Raw genomic sequence first — 18,447 nt, forward strand, 5'->3', positions numbered from 1 at the left:
GGTACAGGTGTCAGAACCGGCCTTGGCTGCAGCCGAGAGCACCGTCCTCTGTCCAGGAGACCGCCCCAGGTTCTTGACCGTCTGGCCTCTGGGCAGTGTGGCGGCCCCTCTCCCTCCCTCTGACCTGTCCAGCGTGGTTGCAGCTTGCAGTGGGGCTCCCAGGGCTCATGCTGAGCATCAGGAGGTGAATCTCGGCTCCAATAGCCCTCGTGGCCTTGGGAGATGCTGCCCTTTCTAAACCTGAACTTTTTCAAGTGTAAAAATGAGGATATTTAATTTTCTGAGATGTTTCAGGTACTAAATATGAAATAATTAAAGGAATTTTGGAAAAGGACAAAGCTTTATGCAGTATAAGGAATGTCCTGAAGTTGAAACTTATGTACATATTTTGATCAAAGGTGAAATAAAATTGCATTTAAATCTGCAAATCGGAGGTGGTCAGGCAGCTGAAGAGTCCTTGAGATGCAGCAGTTTCTTTACATGGCTTGTTGCAAGTCGGTAACATCATGGCAAGTGTTTACTATGTAGAAACCTTAAAGACAGGAAGGAAATTTAGCACGAAACATTCAATCCAATTGACTTAGGTTTTATTGGGCACCAGAGATGCGCTAGAGAACCCTGGGACTCTGCTGCAGCGTGGACCCCGAGGTGGGATTATTACGGGGTCAGCGAGGTGCGGGCCATTTCCATGATGAAGATCCTGTGAACTCTGGCGTGGATGCTTGGACCCCACGCGTGGTGTTCCTTCTCCATGACCCTCCGGAAGCTCATGCAGAGTCTGGAGCTCGTGGGCCCTCAGGCCGCCTTCTTGTCCTTGGTGTGGAGGGACTCAGTGGCCTCTGGGACCCTGTCTGGGCATCTCCCTGGGCCCTGCAGCATCTTGTTCCTCCCCTCCAGCTGCTCAGCCCATCCCACGCGGAGCCTGGGGCAGGGCGATAATTTCGGCATTGTGAGTCAAACTCTCGGGACTGAGTGACGGCCAAGCCCGTGTCTCTCAGCACCTGGGCACCTGTGAGAGCAGGAGTATGACACTCCCTGCCGGGGGTGGGGGTGTCACTGCGTCCCTGGCCAGCCGGCAGCTGTGACCTTGCTGGGTCTCCCAGGGCCCTGGGATCTCGTGGCCGGCCTTGGCTCAGGCTGCTGCCCAGTGGTTGGGGGGGGTGGGGCGCGTCTCACTCAGGACCCTCCTCACAGGAGAGGAAAAATGCCTTCCCTGGGAAGCAGCCTGGGCCCCCAGTTCTGGAAGCTTCTGAGCCCCAGAGAGACTGTGCCTGAGCTTGAGCTCTTGCAGCCTCTGTCTCTGCTCTGCTCACGGAGAGGCAGGTGCCCTCGCAGGACAGGGCGGCCTCTGTGGCTGCCTAGGGCCCGCCTGCCTCCCTGCACCCTGCCTGGCTGCCTGTGGGTGCCCACTTCCTTCTCGCTTGCCTGCCCGCCTCACCTGCCCAGCCTGGCCACAGTGGACGGTGCTATGTTGTGATCTCAGCCCCACGCACGGGCGGACCTGGCGGCAGGAATGGCCTGGTCAGAGTGGTCCAGGCTCCCCGAGACCTGGGCAGATCCCCACCTGCCCGCAGCTGCCGCTTCCTTCAGCCTCAAGTGCTTTTGGCTTTAGAAGTTGGAGAGTGGGGTGGGTGCCCGGCTCCAGCCAAGGGTGAGCTGTGTCCATGAGGACACTTGTCCCAGATGCTCAGGACCCAGATGACGATGGTGCTGCTGAGTGGCAGGCAGTGTACCCCGGACGGCTGGGCCCCACGGTGATGGTCCCCAAGCAACAGCTATGTTCACCCTTGCCAGGCCATGGCTGCTGACTGGTGGGGCCCAGGGCAGCTCCATGCATGAGGGGGTCAGCTGGGCAGGATGTCAGCAGCTGCTGCGGTCCCACAGACTTGGCGCCTCCGGGCCTGGAGTCCTCGGCCCTCACAGCCGGCCGCCCATCCCAGAGAGGCTGCCAGGACAGCCAGCCCCATGGTGGTGGAAGCAGCGGCCCCTGTCCCTCTACAGGGGACCGTGGGGTCCCGAGCCAGGGGCTGCGAATGGCCGGTCTCCCACATGGGCCAGCTCCTCTCTCATGGCGGCTTCCTGGGGTGGGCCTGGCCCTTGGGCTCACACCAGCACACGGGACCCTCTCAGCTCTCTGGGCTTCATGCGGGGAGGAAAGTTAGGCTACTCTCTAAAGGGAACCCTAAGAGTGACCTCCTTAAAAGCAGTGGTTGGCCTCGTGGCCTGGGTAGAACCGGGCTGTGTGGGTGGATGGAGAGGGGTTGTGCAACTGGAGGCCCCTGAGAGAACGCTGGTGCCTGCCTTGGACACCAACCTCCACCTCAGGGGCCAGAGGAGGCAGCGTGGACACACAGTCCCGGGGCCTGAGCCCACTCCTGGGACCTGCACCCAGGCAATGGCCAGAGGACACCAGGGCACATGGCACATGCAGGCACACGCAGAGGCACGTGGAGGCACACGTAGGCACACACAGGCACACGTCCGGGAAGCACAGGGCGGGGATGAGGCAGGGCCTGTGGGGCAAGCACTCGGTGGTTGGGGGGGCCTCTCCTTCACCATCGTCTGCCGAGTGCCTGCGTGGTGCTGGGCTCTGTGCTGGGTCCATGTCTGTAGTTGGGTAGCTGGTGAGTGGGGAGGGGCACCCCCAGGCTCTGTGGGACCGCCTCGGGCTGCTGAAGGGGTACCACGGCTCTCTTGCTCGGGGCCTGAGCACCGAGGGCTGCCTGGAGCCTCTGGAAGCTCCTGCTGTGTGCCGGCCAGTGTCTTGCGGCAAATGAGGAGCTCTGCTCCCCACCCAGCTGTCCCTGAGCAGTGGCTACACCCTGGGTCGGCTCAGGGTCACCCACTGAGCACCCATAGACCCCTGGCCTTGGCCCTAGGAGAGAAAGGCGTGCTGGCTTGGTATCTGCCTTCCTGAGCAAGTCTGCTAGGAGGGGGAAGGGCACAAGTACAGATACGTCACTCAAGGGCAGTGACCTCAGAAAAACAAGCCAGAGAAAGACATTTCCTCCTGGAAAAGTTCCTGTGATCCTGGACGGAGTGTCAGGGAGATGGCGGGGGAAGGGGGTGTGGGTGAAGGGGGTGTGTGGGTTGGAGTGTGGGTGAAGGGGGTGTGTGTGTTGGGGTGTGGGTGAAGGGGGTGTGGGTGTTGGGGTGTGGGTGAAGGGGGTGTGGGTGTTGGGGTGTGGGTGAAGGGGGTGTGTGTGTTGGGGTGCGGGTGAAGGGGGTGTGGGTGTTGGGGTGCGGGTGAAGGGGGTGTGTGTGTTGGGGTGCGGGTGAAGGGGGTGTGGGTGTTGGGGTGCGGGTGAAGGGGGTGTGGGTGTTGGGGTGCGGGTGAAGGGGGTGTGGGTGTTGGGGTGTGGGTGAAGGGGGTGTGTGTGTTGGGGTGTGGGTGAAGGGGGTGTGTGTGTTGGGGTGTGGGTGTTGGGGTGTGTGTGTTGGGGTGTGGGTGTTGGGGTGTGTGTGTTGGGGTGTGGGTGAAGGGGGTGTGTGTGTTGGGGTGTGGGTGTTGGGGTGTGGATGAAGGGGGTGTGGGTGTTGGGGTGTGGGTGAAGGGGGTGTGTGTGTTGGGGTGTGGGTGAAGGGGGTGTGTGTGTTGGGGTGCGGGTGAAGGGGGTGTGGGTGTTGGGGTGCGGGTGAAGGGGGTGTGGGTGTTGGGGTGCGGGTGAAGGGGGTGTGGGTGTTGGGATGTGGGTGAAGGGGGTGTGTGGGTTGGAGTGTGGGTGAAGGGGTGTGTGTGTTGGGGTGTGGGTGAAGGGGTGTGTGTGTTGGGGTGTGGGTGAAGGCGTGTGTGTGTTGGGGTGTGGATGAAGGGGATGTGGGTGTTGAGATGTGGGTGAAAGGATTGGGTGAAGGGAAGTGGGTTTTGGGATGTGGGTGAAGGGGGTGTGTGTGTTGGGGTGTGGGTGAAGGGGGTGTGGGTGTTGGGGTGTGGGTGAAGGGGTTGTGGGTGTTGGGGTGTGGGTGTTGGGGTGTGGGTGAAGGGGGTGTGGGTGTTGGGGTGTGGGTGAAGGGGGTGTGGGTGAAGGGGGTGTGGGTGTGGGTGTTGGGATGTGGGTGTTGGGGTGTGGGTGAAGGGGGTGTGGGTGTGGGTGTTGGGATGTGGGTGAAGGGGTGTGGGTGTTGGGGTGTGGGTGAAGGGGGTGTGGGTGTTGGGGAGTGGGTGAAGGGGGTGTGGGTGTGGGTGTTGGGGTGTGGGTGAATTGTCCGTGGGCATTGGGGTGTGGTGTTGCCTGGATAGTGATGTTTGATCTGGGCTCCTGGTCTCACAGTTAGCAACGTGGTGTCTTGTCATTTCCCACCTACTGTTCTGAGCGTGATCACTAAGGTGAGTGAATGGCTGTCAGTTTGCTCCTGGATTGACTCCTTTCACAGGCCTGGAGCTGAGGGGTTTCATGGTGGGCTGAGGGCCAGGGCTGTGTCAGGGCACACTGGTGGCGGGGCTGTGCCCCTGGGTGGCGAGCGCGGCTCAGGCATAGGGGTCCCCGATGCACTGCACACCCCGACTCACTTGTTCAGAGCGCTTCTGCGAACCCTCATGTCCTCGTTCTGCAGGTGTCTTGCGTGATGCTCGATTTTTTTCTCCCAAAACATCTTTATCCCGTCTGAATCGTATGCTACTCTTCCAGGATTCTTAAGAGTGAGGCTTTTATTCATGTTCTGGAAAATAAAAAGTGGAGAAGAGCTCAGCCACCTTATGCCATTCCCGTTGACGAGTTTGTGCTCCAGCACCCGGATGGCAGAGGAGCTGGCTCAGCCTGGAGCGTCGTGGTCCCCGCCTTCCTGGCGTGTGGGGGATGGCGGAGGCTGCCCTCTGAGACTCAGGCCTCAGGTGGCTCCCGGCCAGCTCCTAAACGCTCTACTGGCTCCACCTTCTGGAGCAGTCTCCTGGGTTGGCAGAAGTAGAAATGGAGGGCAAATTCCATTTTGGGCTTTTAGTCATTTTAAAATCTAAGCAATGATGCACTTCTAACTCTCTGTGTGTTAGTGTGGGTGATCCGCAGTCCCACCAGTGAGGTGAGTGTTTCTTGGATGGGGCTGTGGCTTCTGTGCCAGGTGAGTCCATCCCTTGTTTTTGAGACAGGGTCTCATTCCCATCGCCCAGGCTGCAGTGCAGTGGTGCGATCTCCCCTCACTGCAGCCTTGACCTCCTGGACTCAAGTGATTGTCCCACCTCAGCTTCCTGAGTAGCTGGGACTATAGGTGTGCACCACCATGCCCGGCTAATTTTTGTATATCTTGTAGAGATTGGGTCTTATTATGTTGCCCAGGCTGGTCTTGAGCTCCTGGGCTTAAGCAATCTTCCTGGCTCAGCCTCCCAAAGTGCTGGGACTACAGGTGTGAGCCAGCGTGCCCAGCTCAGTTGGCCTCTCTCGACACCTGGTTATTGGGTACCTTTTGGTTTGAAATATATAAACCCAGCAGTGGGGTTAAATGTGGCAGGTTACACTGAAAAACTTCAGCTCTGCTATTTGATGTAATATGCTAAAGTGAGGCTGACTGAAATGTTTACTTTCCAATTATTTTGGACTCGTGCATCTACGGGACACCAGCAGTCTTAGAATATCAATCTACAGCCATCAAGAATGTCCAAGGCCGGGCGTGGTGGCTCATGCCTGTAATCCCAGCACTTTGGGAGGTCAAGGCTGGCAGATCACTTGAGCTCAGGAGTTAAGAGACCAGCCTGGCCAACATGGTGAAACCCTGTCTCTACTAAAAATACAAAAATTAGCCGGGATTGGTGGTGGGTGCCTGTAATCCTAGCTACTTTGGAGGCTGAGGCAGGAGAATCGCTTGAACCCGGGAGGTGGAGGTTGCAGTGAGATGAGATTGCAGCACTGTACTCCAGCCTGGGTGACAGACTCCATCTCAAACAAACAAACAAACAAACAAAAAAAGAATGTCCGTGACAAAGGGAAAGTGTCGACAGCAGCAGCCTTTTCTGGAGCCCTCCTCCGGATTTCACCGAGCAGTGGGAGCCCGGCTCTGGGTCAGCTCTCCCTGGGACGCGTGGAGCCTGGGTCTCTGGGCTGTGCCTGTCCTGGCCTGGCTCCAGGTCTCCGTAGATGGCCCTGCTGTGTGCTTGAGGATGGGGTTTACACAAGGGAGCCAGGGCCACGTTTCGGGGTGCAAGGCAGTGGGTCTCGGAATGAATGAGGCATCCACTGTTCTGGGGCTGCCTGAGCCCCTAAGCCGCTGTCCGGCGAGCTCCTCGGGGCCTATGGGGTGGGCAGAGCCATTTCTGCAGCCCTGGCTGGCTCCCTCGGGGCACTTTGTTCTTCAGCTTGGCCTTGCTTGGCCTTGGAGGCATTTCTCTTTCCCCGCCCCCCGCTCTTCTCTCTTGCTGGGGAAGAACACAGGGTGGCAGGAGCGTGGCCCGAGAGGAAAACCAGGCAGCTGAGACCCGCGGGCTCGTTTCCTGCAAACACGTCACCTGCTTCAGGTGGAGAGGGTGAGGGTGCCTTCTGGAGCTCGGCTCAGGTTGCAATGAACAGGTGCTGGGGACTCCTTCGAGGAGCTTGATGTGACCCCTGGCTGGGGGCTTCCAGCTGCAGAGGCGCGGGCGCTGTGGCCTGCACAGCCTGTTGTGATGTGGGTGCTGGGCGCTTTGCTGGGGAGCTGCCCCTGGAGGGCCACAGAAATCGCCCATCGATGCCACGCCCTTTGTTCCAGAAACTTAGACATGCAAAGTTGATCATGAAGGGACTGAACTCAGCCACGCCTGCCTGTGCTGAGGATGCTGGCGCGAATTCAGTGAGTGAAAACTCATCCAATGAGGAGGGTGGGATGCACGGAACCCACCAGTCAGGGCCGGGCCCAGCTGCTTCCCCGGAACTTCGCACCTCCTCTGGTGTCTGGGCAGATGCCTCCCGGAGTGAAGCCGGGGCTGGTGTCAGATTCAAACCGAGTAACAGCTGGAAAACATCTGACAGCTGAGACCTGGCTGTTCTTGGCAGGGGCTTCAGAGAGCAGCGTGGGCGTTAGAGCTTTTGCTCTTAGGACACTTAGCCCCCAAAGGCAGCCCTTTAAACCCTCATGGGACAAAAACAAACCAGCAGCAAAAGGGAGAACCAGCAAACCAGCAGACAGAAGAAACAGACACGCGGCCGGGCGTGGTGACTCAGGCCTGGAATCCCAGCACTGTGGGAGGCCGAGGCGGGCAGATCACGAGGTCAGGAGATCCAGACCAGCCTGACTAACACGGTGAAACCCCGTCTTCACTAAAAATACAAAAAATTAGCCGGGCGTCGTGGTGGGCGCCTGTAGTCCCAGCTACTCGGAAGGCTAAGGCAGGAGAATGGCGTGAACCCGGGAGGCGGAGGTTGCAGTGAGCCGCGATCATGCCACTGCACTCCAGCCTGGGGGACAGAGCGAGACTCCATCTCATAAACAACAACAACAGCAACAAAACAAAACAACAATGACAACAACAGACACACAAAGGGGTGCGTGTTGTGAGGCAGGTGATGGAGACACTCTCCCCCCGCAAAGGTGTTGACGGCAGGAATCCCAGTGGGAAAACAAAATTACAAAGTTCAATTCCCCCAGCGAAATGCGAGTGGGCTCACGTCTTGTGCCAGATACGTCACATACTCTGTTCACCTTTTGGGGGCCCCCAAATGCAGCGCCAATCTCTCAAGCAAGGACAGCGCGTGTCACATCACAAAGAGCTTACTTTTCCAACCATTTCTCAGTGACGGGCAGGTTTTCCTGTCTCTGTTGAGGGTCCTCAGCCTGTCCTCTCCGGGGTGCACGCCTGTATCTCGCCTGCCGCTGTCTGTTACATGGGCTCAGTGACACGCACGCTTGGCGTCGGTTCAGTCCCAGAAAGACGCGCTGCCCTCTGTCTGGGCACCGTCCCTGGCAGAGCTGTCCGTCCGGAGGGCAGCTGTTGGCAGCATGGGAATCTGGAGGACGGCCAGCTGGGCCTCCTCTGCCCTCAGCCCCCATCGGGACTGTTTTTTTCTTCTTTCGACGGCTGCTCCCAGGAAACCTCGTGGGTGGGAGGGAGCATTGTCTGGGGAGGGGCGTCGGGGCACCTAGGAGTCCCGGGTTTTGCCCAGGCCTGCGTCTCAGGAATGGCGGCCTTTGCACTTACTGCAGGCGAAATGTATATCACAAAACGACGATGCAGACACACTCAAGGCAGGTGTGGAAATGCTTAGGGTCTCTCTGCCCCACCCATACATGGGTTTACGTATTTATTGTGAGGAGCTGGCTCTCGCGGTGACAGGCGCTGAGAGGTCTTGGGATCTGCCATCTGGGACCCAGGAAAGCCTGCGGTGTCAGTCAACCCGACTCTGAGGGAGGTTGGTGTAAATTCCAGACCTTGGTCCAGAGACGGTGAGATGAGGCGTCCTGGAGCAAGCAGGAAGGAAGGCAGGCGAGCAGGAGCCATTCCTCCTTCCTCCACCGCGGCCCCTTCAGGCCGTCAGAGGATTGGATGACGCCCAGCACACGGGGGTCACCGCGTCCGGAAACACCCTCCCAGCCGCACCCAGAAACGCTGTCCCAGCCGCCGCCCTGGTGCCATCAGGTAGATGCACAAAGTGAAGCCCCCAGGCTTTGTCCTGGACGGGGTTCCTCTCCCAGGCTCCATCCCTCCAGGCCTCAGGGAGCCGGCAGCAGGGCCGGCCCAGGGCCAGCCTCCGTGATCTCGCTTCAGTCTCCCGGGTCACTTGCTTCTTTATGAGGTTTCCAAGTCATTGATAGTTTCAGGTGAAAGCTTTTGGGAAATTTTCGTTTACTATCATAAAGCAGACGGTACACTTATTTTTTATATTATCCTTCACAGTTTTTTTTTTTTAAACTGGAGTTCTGTGGGTGTCATCAGTGGATTGGGAGCTGTTCGTGATTTCCCGAGTCCTGGCGTGTGCTCAGGACACCTTGATCCGTGGCTCCCTGCGAACTGGGCTTAGGCCTCAGGACGCGCCGGGACGTGCCGCAGCGCACAGAATGCACAAGGTGGAAAGACGGCGCTCAGGCAGCGGGGGTGGAAGACGCCGGTGAGAACCAGCAGCTGCTTCAGAAAAACCGCTGCGTGCAGCACCGATGGGAGGAAGCCACCTAAAAACGGAAAGGAATAGCCCCAGGAGAGGCGTCTCCAGCAGGACTGCGTTTTTGTAAAGCCCGTGGTGGCCTCCCCAGGTCCTGTGCGCGAGCGCCCCGGGGATTCCCCACCTGCTCTGGAGCCGAGAGGCCAAACCAACCAGCAATCACAACACCGGCCTACACTTCAAAACTTGTCCTTCCAGGCCCCTTCCTTCTGACGTGTGTGCGGAGGCACTAAATTGTTTTGAAGGTTACTTAGAGCAGTACCAATTTATTGTATGGGATGGTATAATGGCATTCGATGGCATAAAATACTACATGCCTTTATCATCCTTGTTATATTTTATTACAACGCTTAATTTTCCATTGAAATATGTATGACAGCAATTTTGCTGCATAAAAGAGAATTTTGTATTTTAAAAGTATGACTTTCCCTTGAGAGATAACGTAATGCCTTTGAACGAGGCAGGAGCCCTGCACGATGGCTGTACATGTGGAGGCAGCGGGTGAAGCCTCAATCCTGTCACCTGCTCCGTAAACAAGCACTCGATGGGCTGGAGCACACACGAAGCTTCTCTGCAAACTTTGGCTTCCCACTCGGATTTTCAGCAGCACACGGCCATTGTTAATGAGATGCTAAATGTTCTACCCTCAGAGCTGCGCCCCTCGATGACAGAGAAGGAATAGAAAGTAAGGTTTGATTGAATGGCATTTAGTTATCCATGCTCGCCATGTTTAAACACCTCAGGCAGGGGTGGAGGGGGCTCCCTCTTCCTTTTTACACTTTGACTTTTTGGCTTGGACACTTGATGTGGCTCTGTGACAGTCCTGAATGGCTTCATTCCTGGTGACTGCCTGTGGACGTGCTCCTGCCAGGCTCACCTCAGAGGAAGCAGAGGTCACTGAGGTGTGCAGTCACTAGAGCTGTGGATGACTTCAGCCCCCAGGGCCCAGAGTACATGTTTGCCAAAATGTGGAGGCAACATGCATGACCCTGAACACCAACTGAGAGTAAGATGGAGACCAAGAGCAACCAGCAGGAGTTTGACCTCTGGATCGAGCCATGCCTGAAGCCTCCCCTTTTTGAACTGTCCAGTTAATGAGAGTTCATTTTGTCCCTTTTTTGCATAAGTGCGTTTTGGCTGATTTCCCTCACTCGTAACCAAAGCTTTTTGATGCAGAGATGGTACTGGATGTGGGTCTGTTCACATCACAAGCTTCAAAGGGGCAATGAGCAGAGTTAAGTGTCTCCTGGCTGGAGAGGGTTGAAGCTTTGTCATGAGGTAGGAAGACTCCTGCCAGACCTCAACCTGGCAGGTGATAGCCCGTGGGGATCCCGACAGCTATGCATTCCCAGAGAAAGGGCAGCTCAGGGGAGTTTGTGGTTTGGAGAGAAATGGTGCGTCCAGCTGATGTCAGAGGAGACAAGGACGAGCTCCAGCCCCAGTTAGGTTCCGGGAGTGCACAGCCCACACTCCTGGGTGTGAGCAGGACGGGAGCCTGGAGCCAGGGCCAGCATTGACCCACAGTTAGGTTCCGGGAGTGCATGGCCCACACTCCTGGGTGTGAGCAGGACGGGAGCCTGGAGCCAGGGGTCCTTCCAGTCCATGACAAGGAGGCTGGGCTTGCTCTGAACAGAGCCGGAGGCCAGACTGGCTTGAATGGGGGAAGAGGAGCAGCGGCCGGAGAAGTGTGGGGGTTGGGCGGGGTCGGAGGGCTTCCGAAGGGCTGACCGCATCTCTTAGAAAACAAGCGGGAACAACGCGGGACCCACTAGGAGCAGGTGTTTGTCCCGGCCTTGGAAGCGGTGCTGGGACCCTTACTCAGGTCAGCAGGCCCGGGAGGCCATGGCCCCCATGGCTCCTGACTCAGAGCTGGACGAGGTTCTACGGTTCCAGGGTAGGATCGGTCCCTCCCACCATTTGTGCAGAGCCAGGGGCCTGCGAGACCCAGAAGAAAGCTGTGCCCTTGCTCCTGGCGGCTTGTCCCAAGTGGGCGGCTCTGGGCCTGGTCGCCCAAGGGCTTTGCGGCTGACATGCTTCTCTCCATGGCGCCCTGGGACCTGCCCTGCTTAGCACCATTCCCTAGGTAACGGGGGGACCTGGGGTGTGCTGCCAGGAGCAGGCGGAGGAGCAAGCCCCCTCTTCCCAGGCTCCACCCTTTAGGCCCTGACTGGGAATGGTGCTCCCCGGTGTGGCCGTTGTCTCCTCAGCCTGGGGAGCAGGCCCTCTCTCCGGATGGCCGAAGCGTGTCCCTCAGAACTAAGCTCTGGCCAGGCAGACCTCTGTCCCCATGTCTGTTTATGAACCTGCACTGGGACCAGAAGTTAAGAATCCAAGCATTCAAAATAAAAGCGGTAAAAAAATTTCCTAAACTTAAGAAACTGCACATTTTCTGGAACGCACAGTTAGGACGGGTTTATGAGGGGCAGTGTAAAGCGTGTTGCAAAGCCCCCAAAACCTAAAAAGGACCCAGAAAGTATTGACTGCATCCTCCTGGATATAATCTATGTGCGTTGCAAGCGCTAACACCGCCTGGCCAGCGAGAATGGCTGCTCGCACATCCTGTGGGCTTTATGATTTACTCTCATAGAAAAGACACACATATCTAAAAACACATATCACCAGCAGAGTTAATCACCTGTTGGACACACAATGCTGCCGCACACCCCAGATCTGGAGCCGCCTCCAGGTCTGCAGAGCCTGGCGGGGTCAGAGGCATCCATCTCTTCAAATGACGCTTTCTCATAATTCAACAGCCTTCAGCCTATGAACAATAATTTAGTTTTTGTAAAGAATAAAAAACACATCTTTTTATAAATTTGTTGAAAGGTAAAGTTCATTTTTTTTCTCATTCCCCTCTTTTCTTTCCATCTCTTCTTGATGATTATTTTTTGAGGTTACTTTAATCCAGGATTAAATACAGCAATTAGAAAATAACATGCATTAAATCTTACAGTATATTAGAGAAGATAGTCAAAATTAATAAAAGCAGAAAGAGTCCTCTTTTGTAAAGAAAAAATGAAGAAACTAATAGTCTAGAAATATGCATATGCATTTAGTGCATAAAAATGGAAAATGGAGGGTAATTCCGTGCAAGCTGGACACCTTTATTTGAATAAGTTTAGTAATGAAAAAGGGCCAACCTATTTTATTTTAAGATGAGGATTCAGGGGGACTGGAGGGCCGTGGGCACCTGTGTCTTCCAGAGGCAACCCCGGAATGAGTTTGTTTCCATTTCTTGCAGCAGCTGGCTTAGCTAACCACACAATCTGAAAGATGCCTGAAGGCAGTTAAACAGTCCTCACCTATTCAGCCGTAATTCACCCCATTAGGTGACAGGTCCGACCCGAAGGACCTGGAGAGGCTCTCACAGTCATCACATCTTCTTTTTGGCCAGTTGAGAGCTGGCTCCGACTCGGAGGCGTAGGGGGCCCTGCACAGACCCAGGGGAGCTGCTGGGATGGAGCCCACCTCAGGGGTCTGAGACGTTGCTTCAGACTCACCTTTCAACGGAACATGCTGGGCTGACAGCCTTGTGGTTTGCCTGACTTTGAATCGGGTCTGTTTGGCATATTTGCTTAGAGACCTAGTCTTGAAGAGTTCGATGGTTTGGCTTCAGAAATTGTTTTAGAATATTTTCGAATAGGACAGAGTGATCAAGGGAAAAATGCTGAATAGGAAACACTACCATGTAAACGTGGAATCTTTTAAAGAGCTAAAATATTAAAGTACTCAAACAATATGAAGATGTTTGATTTACTTATTTTCACACATACAAGATGTGTGTGTATTTGTGAGTATATGTGTATCTGTGTGCATTCCTGTGTGTGTGCACCTGGGTGTGCACACCTGCGTATCTCTAAGCACCGTTCTAGCTGTGGGGAAATAGCAGTGAACAATAGTCTTGCCCTCCTAAAGGGAGAGAGAAATAGGAGAAACGGGTAAGGAGCCTGGTACGGATCGAGTGATAAACGCTGTGGAGAGCGAAGCAGAGGGGCTGGGGTCCCGGAACCCCAGGCAGGGTCCACACTGAAGTTTTAAATTTAGGGGATCGGGAGGGTTATTTTGGTCAAATAGGAGGGGAACCTGCAGGAGCTACTGTGCTCTGGACGAGGAATGAGGCTGGCAGGCCTGGCCGGGGCATCCAGCTCTGTGGACCTGAAGCTTCCGTGACGGTGGCACTCATTTAGGGATGACAAGCCTTAGAGCCAAAGGTGGAGGTGAGCGCGAGACCAGGTTGAGCAAAGCCCCATCGGCCACGAGGCTTCCTAGAGGGCAGGGGGACTGGAGGACACAGGAGCATGAGGGCAGGAGCCCTGAGAACAAGGGGCCATGCTGGCGGGCGAAGATGCGGCTGATTGTCTGGGAAGGGGAGGCCAGTGCTGGGTGAGGGCGTGAACCTGCGTGCCCTTACATTTTGTGGTAGCCATATTTACAAAAACGAAACAGTAACCGGTAAAATTCCTGCTGCCGATGTATTTTACTGAACTCAGTATATCAGAACAACTATCCACTCACCCTGAAATCAATGCGACACATCTTTGGACATTTGAGACTCTATGCCACATACCAAGTCTCTAAAATCCAACTCGTATTATACATCTATAGCCCCCGCCCCATTCAATCCAGGGCAGCATTGCAGTGCCGTGGCCCCGAGTCCACACTGCAGTGCTGCGGCCAGTGGCCTCCAGCAGCCCACATCAGAGCCTGGGTGCTGACGTCCTGGCAGGAGGAACTGGAGGCGCCAAAAGGAAATGCCTTCTTCAGTAGGGGAGTGTCCCCCGCCCCACTGCTCTGGGAACAGCTGCAGGCAGGTTCCCTCTCTCCAAGCACTCTCAGACAGTGCTGTGATGAGACCCTTGTCACAGGTATTTGTGGGGACTCTGTGTCTTCTAGGAAAGGCTCCCGGGTCGTGGTCTCCCTGACAAGAGTCCTGCACTATGCAGGTTGCTCTCCTGATCCTCAAATGTGTCCTGGAGCTTCCCCTGGACCCTGGACACCCCAGCACGTGGGTGAGCCGATGTCCAGTGCAGGCCACGCACGAAATGCATGCACAGTGGGAGCCAGTGGTCATCCTGGTCAGGGCCAGCCTGCAGTTACCCCTGCCTGGCAAATAAGACATGGAGGTCGGGAGGGCTGGTTCCCTACTCCTGGTCATGTCACGGGACATTCTGGAACTGAGGCTCCATGTCTAGAAGCAGTGCCTGCTGGTGTCCCTGTGAGCTTGGGGGCCCATCTTCCAGGCCAGTCCTTGGTTCCTGCATAATCATTATGATACTGCCTTTCTTCTTCATAATTTTATAGAGGCTGACTTTATTTTCATTTCTCTGGTATATTTTTTAAAAACAAAAAGCAAAGTAGAAAGAATAATGTAAGACAAATACCATTTGTTTTCTACCCGATAATATTCTGTAATAATTGTAACTGTCTTTTAACAAAATAAAAAACATGAACTGTTGCAGGCAAACCCCTCTGTCACCCTCCACTGTCTTTGCCATTTCTGATCTTTGCCAGAATTGTCTTTTAAAATTTTATTAGTGGTGAAATATGACAGTTTCCCACCTAAGATCGGAAGCAGCAGAGGGCTGCCTGTGCTCACCAGAGCCATTCACGATGGTGCCAGGAATCCTAGTCGGCTTACTCAGACAAGCAAAAAACACATCACGTTTGGAAAGAAAAGAGTGAGATTATCATTACTCACAGAGGGCATCATCATCTGTAGAAAATTCTGCATAACATGTAAACCAAAAATAAATTCTAAGCCCCCCAACAATCTAAACAGACCCCTCCCCTTGGCCGAGGGCATTCCACAGTTAACCTGAAAAAACAGCTCAGCCCATGATGGGAATGGGGTCGACGAGCCTCGTTATTCCCTCTCCCATTTGGAATTCAGGAAAAGCTGACTAGCATTAATATCAACACAGATCTCTTAAGTCTGAGAAGAAACATTTACAGTCTATACCTGGAGGCTTCATTTGCATGATAAAACCTTGGTCTCTACAATCCCCTATCATAACCCAGACACTCCCTTCTATTGATAATAACCAATTGCCAATCAGAAAATCTTTAAATCTTAAATGACCTGGAAGTCCCCTACTTAGAGTTGTCCCACCCTTCGAGATGAAACCAACGTACATCTTACATGTGTTTGATTGATGCCTCATGTCTCCCTAAAAGGTAGAAAACCGAGCTGCCCCCGACCACCTGAGGCACATGTTCTTGGCATCTCCTGAGGCTGCGTCACAGGACATTGGCCACTCTCTTTTGGCTCAGAATAAATCTCTCCAAATACTTTACAGAATTTGACTCTTCATTGACACAAAAAAATGCCTAGAACTAAGAGGGAAGTTACCAAGGCTGAGGATACACAGAACAACTGTTTCTATAAACTTGCAATGAACAATTGGGAATTTACATTTAAATATCATTTATAAAGTCATCAAAATATGGAACATTTTGAGAAATATTTGATAAATATTTTTAAGACTTGTAAAATGAAAACTAGAAAATATTGCTAAGATAAGTTTTAAAAGACCTAAATAAACAGAGAGGAAAACCATGTTCATGGACCAGATGACTGGATATTTGGATGGTGTCTCTCTCCTTAAATTAATCTGTTGAAAGCAATCCCAATAAAATCTCAGTAGGTTTTTTGTTTTGTAATTAACATCAATTTTCAGCTGCTTCTTAAATTCATAGAAAATAGCCAACAGGCTGAACAAAACTGGAAGGCTTACCTCATCTGATTTCAAGACTTCCTCTAAAGCAACCGCATTTGGTACTGTGGTATTGGCCTCAGATAGACACTCGGACCAAAGAGACAGAACAGAGCTCAGAAACAGGCCCATAGGTCCCACAGGTGTAGAGCTGACTTTTCAGCTGGGATGCCAGTGACTCTTGAGAGGAGCATGTGTGTGTTTTGTTTTTGCTCCTGGGATATTTCCTTTATTTCTTCTAAGCCTGGAAATGAAAAACACAATCAGGATCTAGTTAATCTATAGCAGGAAGTTTCTTAGAATATCTGGTCTAAAGGTGTAGAAAATCTGCATGGTTACTCATTCCTGAGTGTCTGCAGGGCTCTGGGCATTCAGCCAGGTGCTTTGCATGCATCTTCTATTGAATCCTCCCAACAACTCTGAGGACATTTCTGCAACCAATCCTTTTACAGGAGCCCAGAGACTTGTGCAGCTCGTTCTCCATCACATCCCAAACCTGTGTCAGAGCAGAGAGTTGGTGTCAGGCCTGCGACCTCTCAGTAGCCCCAAATGGACTCATTTCAATGATTAACAAGTTCAAAGAATCCCAGACAGGAGATCAGCTACTAGAATCTCAACAATTAACACCCTCACCTGGGTGCTTCATTTAAATGTTAATAGCCTTGCAGTAAAGCTGCACAGGAAGGCGGGGCAAAATCAAGCCTGCCAAACATAATTTAAAAAAGACCCCAGGAGATGTGTTTGAGGCTGACAGATTCTTCTGTGCACCCAAATTGCCTGTGAGCCCGTCATTTCCCGATCTCCATGGCATGAAGGGAGGCCTGCTCTTCTTAGATGCTTTAACAAGAGACTGGTGAAGGAAGATTAGGCATGGAAATGGATCCTGTGTCTCAGTGGCCTTGAATATTTGAGTTGAAAACATAGTAAAACAAAAGAAGAGGGCTCCTCTCAGCATCCCCATCTTCCTTTTCTTACCTGGGATGAAGGGTATGATGTGCATTAACAAGAAACAGGAGGACCCTCCCCAGACACACCAAGGTGGGGGGTGCAGTATGAGGGTGCCACGAGGACCCTCCCCAGACACACCCAGGTGGGTGGTGCAGTACCAGGGTGCCACAAGGACCCTCCCCAGACACACCCAGGTGGGTGGTGCAGTACCAGGGTGCCACGAGGACCCTCCCCAGAGGCACCCAGATGGGGGGTGCAGTACCAGGGTGCATGGCTCATTTTTTTATTTTTTATTTTTTAGTATTTATTGATAATTCTTGGGTGTTTCTCGCAGAGGGGGATGTGGCAGGGTCATAGGATAATAGTGGAGAGAAGGTCAGCAGACAAACAAGTGAACAGAGGTCTCTGGTTTTCCTAGGCAGAGGACCCTGCGGCCTTTCGCAGTGTTTGTGTCCCTGGGTACTTGAGATTAGGGAGTGGTGATGACTCTTAACGAGCATGCTGCCTTCAAGCATCTGTTTAACAAAGCACATCTTGCACCGCCCTTAATCCATTTAACTCTGAGTGGACACAGCACATGTTTCAGAGAGCACCAGGTTGGGGATAAGGTCATAGATCAACAGCATCCCAAGGCAGAAGAATTTTTCTTAGTACAGAACAAAATGGAGTCTCCTATGTCTACTTCTTTCTACACAGGCACAGCAACAATCTGATCTCTCTTTCTTTTCCCCACATTTCCCCCTTTTGTTTTTGACAAAACTGCCATCGTCATCATGGCCCGTTCTCGATGGTCACTGTCTCTTCGGAGCTGTTGGGTACACCTGCAGAAAGGCTGTCACTTCACACTTGGAAGATTGCACAGCGGCCAGGCAGAGGGGCTCCTCACTTCCCAGACGGGTTGGCGGCCCGGCAGAGGCTGCAGTCTCGGCACTTTGGGACGCCAAGGCAGGCGGCTGGGAGGTGGAGGTTGTAGTGACCCGAGATCACTCCACTGTGTGTGATGGAGTCTCACTCTGTCACCCAGGCTGTAGTGCAATGGTGCGATTCTGCAACCTCTGCCTCCTGGGTTCAAGCAATTCTCCTGCCCCAGCCTCCTGAGTAGCTGAGATTACAGGCATGCACCACCACACCCAACTAATTTTTATTTTGTAATTTTAGTAGAGACAGGGTTTCACCATGCTCATCTCAAACTCCTGACCTCAGATGATCCACCCACCTTGGCCTCCCAAAGTGCTGGGATTACACAGGTGTGAGCCACTGCACCTGGCCTCATTTCTTAAATTTTTCAGTTATGATTTTTCTAACACATTCAGCCTCATATGATGTCCTAAGGCAATGTGCACCAGATAATTTATTGATTGGAAAATGTAGTAAAATGTTTTACTATATTTCAGAATAAGTAGATTCACAATGATAAAGTAAAAATATCAGGAATGGTCAATATTTATTTCACTAAACATCTTCTAGGAAATAGTATCTTGCAATTTGTGAACCTCGAATGTCTGAGACAGGTCTCAGTCCATTTAGAAAGTTGATTTTGCCGAGATTGAGGACACGTGCCTGTGACCCAGCATCAGGAGGTCCTGACAACGTGTGCACAAGGTGGTCGGGGCACAGCTTGGTTTTGTACATTTTAGGGAGACAGGAGACATCAATTCATATATGTAAGATGTACATTGGATCCATCCAGAAAGGTGGGGACAACTCAAAGCAGGGAGGGGGCTTCCAGG

General features: G+C 53.4%; 1 protein-coding gene and 1 long non-coding RNA gene across 4 annotated transcripts in view; one reads left to right on the forward strand and one right to left on the reverse strand.

Annotated features, from left to right (window-relative positions):
- The window catches only part of LOC117979518 (uncharacterized), a 49,582-nt gene that overhangs the window by 12,434 nt on the left and 18,701 nt on the right, over positions 1–18,447 (forward strand). The window lies entirely within an intron of this gene.
- Positions 571–16,562, reverse strand: FAM240C (family with sequence similarity 240 member C). Its single transcript, XM_055109339.2, has 3 exons — positions 15,791–16,562; positions 4,511–4,659; positions 571–922 (listed from the first exon to the last, which is right to left on the reverse strand). Exons 1-3 carry the CDS (start codon positions 15,899–15,901, stop codon positions 796–798), a joined length of 387 nt encoding a protein of 128 aa, XP_054965314.1. The 5' UTR covers positions 15,902–16,562; the 3' UTR covers positions 571–795.

This window comes from Pan paniscus, chromosome 13, assembly GCF_029289425.2.
Source record: "Pan paniscus chromosome 13, NHGRI_mPanPan1-v2.0_pri, whole genome shotgun sequence".
Lineage (NCBI taxonomy): Eukaryota > Metazoa > Chordata > Mammalia > Primates > Hominidae > Pan > Pan paniscus.